The sequence below is a fragment of the Palaemon carinicauda genome, chromosome 23 (genome assembly GCF_036898095.1).
Source record: "Palaemon carinicauda isolate YSFRI2023 chromosome 23, ASM3689809v2, whole genome shotgun sequence".
Classification (NCBI taxonomy): Eukaryota; Metazoa; Arthropoda; class Malacostraca; order Decapoda; family Palaemonidae; genus Palaemon; species Palaemon carinicauda.
Genome location: NC_090747.1, coordinates 34,916,609 through 34,927,973, shown reverse-complemented (window position 1 = coordinate 34,927,973; position 11,365 = coordinate 34,916,609). Strand labels below are relative to the sequence as shown.

Sequence of the window (11,365 nt, the reverse complement as noted above, 5' to 3'; positions counted from 1 at the left end):
TAATATATATTAGGACTGACAGGCTATACAACCTCTCGAATTCCTAACTCACCTCTCCTTTTACATTAAATCTGTTACACGTAGAAATATTAAAACCTGAAATCTGAGACAGTTAAATAACTCCTAGACAGCAAAACATAAAAGACACTGAATATCGATAGGTCTCTTAAGTACATTAAGAATAAAAAAACGTAAATTATTCTTAAAAATTATTTAAAGCTATTACTTACTATGATTCTTTAACAGGATACGAGCAAATACTATTTCAATCAAAGGTGATTGGAATAATACACTCTTGTCAAAAGTAAATATATTCTATATAATTTACAAGACTTGGATAGAAATTTACATGAATAAAAACATCACTTGAAATATCGAGTCTGTAAAAAACTTGGATGAAGACAAAAAAGTGACTTGACTTTAAATATCAAATCTGAATAAACCTCAGACTAAGACAAAAGAAATGAAAACTATGAAATCACTAGTTGCACTTGAAATAAAAAATGAATGCAAATATTTAAAATTTATACTTAATGAAAATAGATAACTAGATCCTGATACAGGAATTTTCTCGTTATTACAGGGCCATTTACAAAATGTCAAACCTCACCACAACACCGTGAATTTAAAATCACCTGCAAAATTTACAGAAAAGTTTTAACTCGCTACATACGATATATGCAGGGGTCACAGAATCACTTTGGAAAGGACACACTATACTCTTAAAACAGTACACTGAGCTGAGAGAGAGAGAGGAGTTGGCGATGACTTACGGCTTGGATTCTCTATCTTTATGCAAGGAATGTGTCGCCTTATATATGAAATTTAGATTAACTCAGAATGTTACATTCGCTAAGGAAGCGTGGTTGGGCCTAAAGTCGACTCCAGAGTTTTTAAGTAGATAAAAATGTAAAAGAGGCGAATCTGGGGTTTTAAGGTAGCTCTCAGGTGCCTACCAATAATAATAATAATAATAATAATAATAATAATAATAATAATAATAATAATAATAATAATAGTTTTATATATATATATATATATATATGTATATATATATATATATATATATGTGTATATATATATATATATATATATATATTTAAAGACTTTATATATATATATATATATATATACATTAAAATACACAATATTCCGTGTATTTATGATAAATGAAATAACCCACAATGTATGAAAAATAGAAGTTTATTTAGCTTTCGAAGGGACCATTTCCCTTCCTCTTCGGAATACAAATGGTTACAAATATTTGAAAAAGAGGTACAGAAAGGTTCTTAAGAGATAAAAAGCCCGTTACAGTCTTAGCGAATATTAACAGCATTTCACGGTGGTTTGCTTACATCTTTTAACAGTTCCTTAACAATAGTTACATTGTTTATTACAATATTATTTAAAAACTGATCCAATTTAAAATTATTTTGATATATGTTAAAAATATTAGAATTCTGAATTAAAACAGCTTCAATCAGTTTCCGTCTATGTGTATCAGGCATTGATATCAATTTGTCCATATTCATAAAATCTGTTGGATAATTTTCCGGTGATATATGTTTAAAAACAGCGCCATTTTCATCACCTCTTCTAATGGAATCTCTATGTTCTCTTTTTCTTCTCTCAAAATCTACTGATTCTCCTATGTATACTTTATCACATGAACCACATGGTAGTTTATATATACATGCTAGTTTGGCAGCCTTTCCTTTCCCTGATTTTGTCAACACCTTTTTAATAGTTAAATTATTTTTATTTACCCCAACTACTTTACAACTTTTTAGGCAGGTGTCAAGTAATTTGTTGTCTTGGCCTGTTTGAGGAATGATAAGAAGACACTCATCATCTTTTAGAAATGGTTCTCTTTCTTTTGCAAGGAAGACATATTATATTGCAAAAGAAAGAGAACCATTTCTAAAAGAATATATATATATATATATATATATATATATTTAATATATAAAGATATATATATATATATATATATGTGTGTGTGTGTGTGTGTGTGTGTGTGTGTGTATAATAAATGCTGGTAGAATGTTGGCCCCTGTGACTTGTAAATTTCTTGCCCACCACTTTCAAACATCTTGGAGTTAGAAATAAGTAGAACTTATCACTTCATCAGAGAAAACCTCTACAAAGGTTTTCCTAAATCTCTGTTCGAATCTCTTCGTTCATAAAACACTTTATATTTATTTTTATCTAAATATCATTCTTTTGTTTACAGAAGTTGAAGTGACGGATGAGGTTGATTAAATGTAGTGGTCTACCACTACCAATTTTCCTCTTTGTTTTCTATGAATGTTTATATTTGGTTTCAATCTACAAAATGGATCCCTCTTCCAGCAGTAAACGACAGAAAACATACCATACACCTCAACAGCCGTAAGTAGCCAATTCTTCTCTTTCATCAATTTCTTTCTACTTTATAGAATCCATAATTCAATTTTTAAATCATCAGCATGATATATATATATATATATATATATCAAATAAGCCATATATATTAATACATTAAAGTCTGGATTCTCTTAACGACCTCGGGATCAGAGCCCAAGGCGGAACCGCCCAAAGACTATAATATCGGACCGGCGGGGATTTGAACCCTCGTCCAGGATATCTGTATGCCAGTGACCATATCACTCCGCCACGAAGAAAGATAAAACTCAATGACAAGTCTTCTATACATATACCTGTCAAATTCAGGTTTTCTGTACTTAGAATTGAAATCAACCCATCTTCACCATAGTAGCTAATTGGTAGGTTTGGGACTTGGCATTTGAAATATGAAAGAAACACGTTTAAATGTGCAAAAAATTTATCATGAATCGAATGCCAAGTCCCAAACCTGATATCATAGTCTTTGGGCGGTTCCGCCTTGGGCTCTGATCCCGAGGTCGTTAAGAGAATCCAGACTTTAATGTATTAATATATATGGCCTATTTGAAATATGAAAGAAACACATTTAAATGTGCAAAAAATTTATCATATATAAATATATATATATGTGTGTATATATATTCATATATATATATATACACACACACACACACACACACATATATATATATATATATATATATATGATCAAACGACTAGTTTTGTCGTTAAATACCCAAGCATCTTCTATTCAGTTATAGTTTTATTTGGTTTGTTTTCTTACTCTTATTGGCATACAGTTTCTCATTACGCTTCAGCGAGGTTGGTTCCACTACTATGTCTGATGTATATATATTTCTTTTTTTTTTTCCTTTTAATTTTCATTTGAACTTTAACTGATTTTTATAGTTCTGAATGAATTTGTACAACATTTCAACCGTTTTTTAATTATCTTGTATATGGTTTATTTATAGCCCTTGACAATGTGATTAAGAATCACGAAACGTTTGGGAATATAAAAAAAAAGGACATTTTGAACTACTCTTTCCCTATCCATGCTATGAAATGTGTGTCCATTACTGGCTGTTGCTGCCTTCACCGAAGATATATATGTATATATATATATTTATATATACATATATATATATATATATATATATAAATATATATATATATATATATATATATGTATGTATATATACAGTATATATATGTATATATATATATGCACACACACATTTATATATATTTATATATATATATATATATATACATATATATATATATATATATACATATATATATATATATATATATTATATATATATATATATATATGTACACATATATATATATATATATATACATATATATATATATATATATGTGTGTATATATATATATATATATATAAGGTCAAATTGCATCTATATCAATATTCTCTGGCAATTTTGTTGTTGTTGTCAATTACATTTTCTCTTTTGTACAGAGACACCTCTCCTCCCTCGATCCAAATTGATGAGTTTGACGAGTCAAACGTAAGATTATGGAAGATGTTCAGGGAAGCCATTCAGCCTCTTTATTTGAAGATCCTCTTCTGGGTGAATCCAGGATGGAACCCTGCAGAGGACTTCAAAGACTACCTCGAAAGCCAAGGGGTCAACATCATTCAAGTCAAGAAGAGTCTTAATAATAATCAACGGGATAAGTTTATGAATCCTTCATCCCACGATACATGGGACATAACTATGATTCATGTGCTTCTTCAGTTTTCTAAATGTTTAGCTGGAAAAAATGACAAAAAGTGGCACGAACAAAATGGGTCCGACCCGGAATTGTCTATTACACGTTTGAAGAATAAGAGGAATGAGACAGCCCACAATCTGAAAATAGACAGAGGAAGATGTTCTGTCTTAATAAATACAGTATATGAACTTACAATAAAACTTCAAGAGGGCTTAAAACTTGTCGTTCTCCGGGATGTAGTAAACACTGAGGATAAAGAAGAAATCGAGAGAGAAATGGACAGAGTTTTTGATGATACCCGACAGAAGATCGATGAGATAGGAAAGGGAGGTATAGGACCCGAGGTCTTTGATGAATATCAAAGGGAAATTGACTTCACCAAAAAGATGATGTTATTGAAAGAAGGAGGCTTCCCTTATTTGAAGAACAATCTTGAAAAATTGAAAAGCATTAATCCTCTCCACCTGATAACAGGAACCTCTTCTAACCCCAACATACCAGTAGAGAAGATTTACACAGAAATGAAGCTAGAAGGGGAAAGTGGCCCCTGTAGTGTTCCTATAGAGGAGATACTGAATCACGTACCTCATTATGATCACAGTCAACTCTTACTGATCAAGGGAATGGCAGGTATGGGGAAAACCACACTGGTCAAGAAGATCATTTCTGACTGGCTCAGTAAGAGGGATGACATCAAAGGTCTTAATGACTTTGACATACTTTTGTATGTAGAATGCAGGGATTCCATTGAATCTTTTAAAGACTTGTTAGTGGCGTTTTTTGGAGTCGTTCGCCAGAAATTCCAAGGTAATGAAATTATTGATGTGTGTTTGGCTTACAAATGTCTTCTCATCATAGATGGGTATGACGAGTTGAATGATAAATCATCAAAATTATTTCTAGATGTTTTGACACTGAAGAAATCCCGCCCAATTAGTGTTATTGTGACAACCAGACCTGAATTTGAGGAGAGATTCAACAATCAGGTGAAATCTGATTACACAACTGTGTCTACAATTAGTCTTGAGGGAATTCCAAAGGAGAAGAGAGAAGAGTTTGTATGCAAGTATTATGCAGTATTGGGGTCAGGCAATTCTCCCTTGCAATCATTAGAGGAATTGTTGCAGTATCTGAGGAAAACAAAGCACACTATGCATGAGGTGTGGGGACTACCCTTAAATCTCGCTCTTGTAACAGTTCTGTGGATGATTAAACCAGAGGTTATAAGCAACATCACCACTGAAGCTGAGCTCTACTGGCATTTTCACCTTTTGTCTCATACAAAGTTAATCGAGCGTTTGGCGAAAAACCTGCTCACAGCTCACTTACCACTAAGTGTATTAAAGGATAGAGTTCAGCGGGTTATTGAAAAACTATGTTGTGAATCATTCAAAGCATTACAAAATGATGAAGTCAATATTCCAGAATCCACCATCAATAATTTGTCTGCCTTTTGTCATAGTTCGGGAATGCCAGCCGAAGAGCTAACTGGCGCCTTCCTGAAGAAAGTGACCACTTCCCAAGGCTCCATTCATTACAGTTTCCCGCATAAAGGGATAATGGAATTCATGGCAGCTCTGTCTTTCCCTATGAAATTGTCAAACCAACGCTGGGACCAATCTGTAAACACAGCCACACCTACAAAGATCTTTGAAATGCTTCTTGGAGGGAGTCTCCCTGAAAACCTTCACAAATATCAAAATATGCTGATACATATGATCAGCCTATTCCATGTGGGTGACGGGGATGAGATGAAGGTGTCAGAAGAGGCCAAGATTGAGGCACTGGAACTCCTAGTAATGTCTGGAGTGAACAACAAAAACTGTGTGCTAAGACTCTTGAAAAATATCAAATGTGATCATTCTTCTTCAAGATGGATAGCACAGAGGTTCAAGTTGTTTGATAGGAAGACTCACATTTATGATCATACAATTGATGCGTACATTGCCCTCCTTAGAGCCACAGATCCCTATCTCCCAAACAGAGAGGATATTGATATCTGTTTACACCTTCATGAGACTGATGAGTTAGTTGAACTGCAAAGGCAACTTTGCCGGCATTATATCAACCCATCAAAAATAATGCTATGGAAACATTTAAACGTAGAAGAGAGAGAGTCAATGAAGAATCTACTCACAAATGAGTAAGTTATCATTATTTCACAGTTATTTTGAATATTGCAAGATACATATAATAATCAAATATCTTTATGACAATACACTGGTACATGATCATATATACAAACATATGCACATGCACAAATTATAGGCCTACTGATAGAGAGAGAGAGAGAGAGAGAGAGAGAGAGAGAGAGAGAGAGAGAGAGAGAGAGAGAGAGATTCACAACATTTCCTGTAACAATCATCTTGAGTCTTGTAAATAATATATTTTATATTGTCAGTTTCATCATTATCATCATTGTCACAATTTTTCTCATAATAAGTCGGCTAAACATCTCATTTTTCGTTAATATTAATTTCCATATAGTACGAAATTATTCTTTTTTACTTCTTGTTTTTGACATCATCATCATCATCAACTTGATAATAAAATTCCCAATCAAATCCTATAACTATTTTTTTCTTCTCTTTTCTTCTCTTTGGAACAGTTGTAAGGAATACAAAGGCATCTGGTACCCAACGTTCCCAATCCCTCCAAATATTAGGATCCTTCAAGTGAGACTTATAGACCAACCCAGTCTCGACGTCTTCTGTCGATCTTTGGAAAAGACCAAAGAGATTAGAATCGAATCAATAGGTAAGTAAGAATAACAGATTTTCTCTGTTCCTTTCCTCTGAGTGACATTATAATACCTCGTCTCCTTTCCCTCATCCTGTCATTCATTGTTAATATTGTTGTTATCATTATCTATATCATTGTTAACATCATTGTTATCATCATTATTACTCTATAGATGTAGAACATTATATTCAGAGGTCTCAATCAAGTTTTATTTTTTTTTTTCACACAAAGGAAAATATTGTTTTCATCTGATTTGAATTTGATATAAAAGCTTTAAATGTTAAGTTTTAATTTCTTTCCTTCCATATATTAAAAGGAAATGTTTCATTTGAATGGTGGTGATATTAATTAATAATGATAGAAATGAATCATAGTGATCATGATTGTAGTGAATAGGAAACTGATATCGGCACCAGTCATGAGTCTTAAGCGGGGTTTACACGGCCGAGCAGCTCGCCGAGCGCGGTTGTCGAACCTACTTGTAGAACGGCTCGAAGAGCTTTCAGACAGTACATCGAACCTCAGTGTGCCTCGTGCTAAAACAACGTCAACATGTCTCTCGACCAGGACGATTTGATAGCCATTGCTTTAGCAGTGGCACTAAGAAGGAAAAAAAAAGATCAAAAGAGAGAAATTTTCATATACCAACTTTCTTGTTGCTTTAAAATTAGAGCCTGATGACTGGCGCAATTATTTGCGTATGGATGAAGACACGTACATTGATCTACCGAATCGTGTCAGCCCTTTCATTACTATGAGGAAGGCCATAACTCCACATGAAAGACTGAGTGTCCGCTATTCCTTTGTTTCTGGCTACTTTATTGGAATAGTCTTTTGATTTAACTTTCCATAAAGCTGGATGAGCTCGATATGCATGTATGAAATCAAGTACGACTTCCTTCTCATTCTTACTTTCATTAATGGCAGCAATTATGCATTTCTTTGATGATGTTTCCTCTAGCAGGTTTGAATAACAACTGAGGTTCGATGCTCGACACTCGTTCACACGTTCACACCGCTCATCAAACAATGTAGCTCCGCCCACAAAAGTCAAGATGAGCCTGACTTTCATCGAGCCGCTCGACGAGCACGCTCGACAACCAAATAGCCCGTTTACACGCTCGAACATCAATTCAAACACAGGGTTGTCGAGCCAGGCTCGACGAGCTGCTCGCCCGTGTAAACCCCGCTTTATGCGAGCCGCTTGCAATGCTCACTTGCACACACACACACGCACACACACGATTAACTCCCGCACGCACACGCAAACGCACACACACACACACACACACGCGCAAACGCACACACATTAACGCAACCTCAAAGAGACAATGGCCGACATTGCTCTACTGTGTTTAGTTCTTTTGCCTCTAATTCATTGTTGCAGTTGTTATTATTATTCCCATTTGAGCTTTTCCTTTAGAATCTTAAGAAAGAAAAAGAGAGAAAATGTTCAGTTATGATTATCATTTTTTCAACGTTCTTCTTCTTCTACTTCTTCTTTCTCTTTCAGGTATTCGCTTCAGTATCAACGACGTCAGCAGCGTCAGTCGCCCCATCCCTTTCTTGGAGAAGGATCCAGATGTCCTTGTCTCCGTCACCGACGTCAAGGAAGAAAACATCGAGAAGGTTGGGGACATCCTTCGGACATTGCAACCACAGGATGCAAGGAGGTGAGGATAAATCATTCCTTAAGAGAGAGAGAGAGCTGTCATTTTATATATATATATATATATATATATATATATATATATATATATATATATATATATATATATATATATATGTGTGTGTGTGTGTGTGTGTTGCTTGTGACAGGGTACTCTCAATAGGCCTACATACATCCATATCTATTTTGGACTGGACATAGGCCTATTTTCTTAGAGCATTAAGTAAACTCAATAATGAAAAATATAATGAGAAAAAATATTATCAATAATTAGAGAAATGGAAAAGATTTTTAATTATTTCTACACTTTTTCAATTGTTACAATAGGCTTACATATATCCATATCTATTTTTGGAAAGAACATAGGTCTATTTTCTTTGAGCATTAAGTAAACTGATCATAAAATATATAAATTAACATAAATAATGAAAAATGTAATAAAAAGTATTATTAATTTAAGTATTTACTTTTATTCACAATTTACATGATATTTTGGGTCATGAAATATAAGTAGGCCTATATATAAACAATTACAATGCTGTGTTTGTCCACTCGCATGTGTGTGTGTGTATGCGTGTATGCGTTTGCGTGTTTGTGCGTGTGCGTGTATGTGTCTGAATGCACTTGTCTATCTTAACAAAACAAGATAACAATAAAAGCATAAAATAATGAATAAATGTGGGTGACTTCATTTCCTTTCTTCTTCTTTTCATTTCATTTCATCCCATTTTCTTTCTTTCCTTCTTCTTCCCAACAGATCGTTCATGTTTATCGAGTTTCCTCTGTGTTCCCTGGGGAGGTCGAGGAGCCCTGAGGTCATTCTCAGACTCCTCGCCTCCTTGAAGGGAGTCAGGGTGAGAGAAAACATCTGTTTCCCAAAAGATGAACGACCAGATGACGAAGCCTTAGTCATAGAGATGGGTCTTAATGCAAAGGAATCCACCGGATGTAGAAGACATGTTTATTGGTGAGTTTGCTTCTTCTCTTAATACTTTTTCTTCCTTTTCTTAATAGGTGTTGTACGATCTCTCTCTCTCTCTCTCTCTCTCTCTCTCTCTCTCTCTCTCACCAACGTTTCAAATTTTTCGGCAGGGGATGAGCCAGGATAAATAAACTGTATTCACTATAGGCCTAGTTACAAAATTATATTTCTTTAAGATTTGGCCTTTTGCTTTTATATTATTAGTTATTTTTTTAAGAATATATATATATATATATATATATATATATATATATATATATATATATATATATATATATATATATATAGAGAGAGAGAGAGAGAGAGAGAGAGAGAGAGAGAGAGAGAGAGAGAGAGAGAGAGAGAGAGAGAGAGAGAGAGAGAGAGAGAGTTGATATGTACAACAATTTTCATCTCCTTATTATCTCCTGTTATCTCTAATTATTTTGTTCGTTATCATTTGGTCAGAATCTTCAATCATGTGTGTTTGCATCTCAGTATTTCATGTTCCCTTCAATTATCTCCTCAATGCCTTTAACTCTCGTCATATTCATCTTTGGCCTTTCCTTTATTATCATTATTACATCCTCCTATAATGAATGGAATAATCTTCCCCTATGTTTTTTTTCATTAGCTTTGCGGTTTATTCAATGAATTTATCCAAAGTCTATTTCTTAATGGTGTTGTCTTCTTTCTTCATTATTATTATTATTATTATTATTATTATTATTATTATTATTATTATTATTATTATTATTATTATTATTATTATTATTATTATTATTATTATTTTGTTTGTTTCTTTATTCGACAGGGCACCTTAAACTCTTTTTATCTGAAAAAGAAAAATAGAAGAAATGGAACAAAAGGAAGTTCTTCAAGCAAGAGTCACTGCTTCCAAAATCCAATTCACGTTGAAGTCTTTGGAAATAATTATGATCATAATTGGACAATAACAACATGATAGGCATCCTTTTTTTATATATATTTGCAGGTTTTTTGAAAATAACATTACTATTTTAGATAGTATTTTTCAGAAATTAAAATGACAATGATATCTTTGATTCATGTTTGTCTACCTTTTCTTAATGGTTAGTATATATAGACCACATCCAGATTATGAAGGTCATTATAAAATTTATGTATATATATAAATAAATATAAATATAGAAATATATCAATTTTCAGGGGATGTTTAATATTTCTTCATGAAAACCTTTTGTTTTCGGGAACTGTATTTAATTGTCAACTTTTATTGTTATGTTTATAATGAATGATTATATTATAAAATTCACTTTCTGGTCATAAAGTTCAGTTCAGTAAGGGAATGATATAAGTATATCTATCTATCTATCTATCTATATATATATATATATATATATATATATATATATATATATATATATATATATATATATATATATATATATATATATATGTGTGTGTGTGTGTATGTTTGTTTATTCGTGTCTCAGACAATAACAAATGTTAGGTAAAGTTCAACTTCTTTTCATAAAAACCTATTTTTAGGAACTTTTATTATTATGTTTATCGTTATACACAGTCTCCTGTTTGTTCTATTCATATCTATCTATACACAGATTGTTTTTGTTTAATCATTTCAATGCAAATATTTTTTTTGAAGTGACAAAGTAGTGCATGACTTATATCATGTCATAAGCTTAGCAAAATGCTGCAAGACTTGAATGTACAAAGATTCATTCTAATAATTGTCTCACATCTATTCATGACAATCAAGTCTTGCTGATGATAGTAGAGGCGATGTTAGGTAATAAGTAACAGTGGAAATCCTCAGAAATAAATCTCTGAATGAATCAAAGGTTGTTTTTATCACCTTTAAC

General features: G+C 32.8%; 1 protein-coding gene across 1 annotated transcript; it reads left to right on the top strand.

Annotated features, from left to right (window-relative positions):
• The first annotated feature begins 3,894 nt into the window (after positions 1–3,894).
• On the top strand, positions 3,895–10,617 carry LOC137616917 (uncharacterized). Its single transcript, XM_068346794.1, has 5 exons — positions 3,895–6,274; positions 6,740–6,888; positions 8,387–8,546; positions 9,300–9,509; positions 10,318–10,617. Exons 1-5 carry the CDS (start codon positions 3,939–3,941, stop codon positions 10,325–10,327), a joined length of 2,865 nt encoding a protein of 954 aa, XP_068202895.1. The 5' UTR covers positions 3,895–3,938; the 3' UTR covers positions 10,328–10,617.
• The last annotated feature ends 748 nt before the right edge of the window (positions 10,618–11,365 follow it).

Bases quoted from the DNA above. Each gene is read 5' to 3' on its own strand.
- LOC137616917 (XM_068346794.1), top strand. From the start codon at position 3,939: ATGTTCAGGGAAGCCATTCAGCCTCTTTATTTGAAGATCCTCTTCTGG. The intron at 6,889-8,386 runs GTAAGTAAGAAT...TTTCTCTTTCAG, and splicing joins GATTAGAATCGAATCAATAG to GTATTCGCTTCAGTATCAAC. The intron at 8,547-9,299 runs GTGAGGATAAAT...TCTTCCCAACAG, and splicing joins CAACCACAGGATGCAAGGAG to ATCGTTCATGTTTATCGAGT.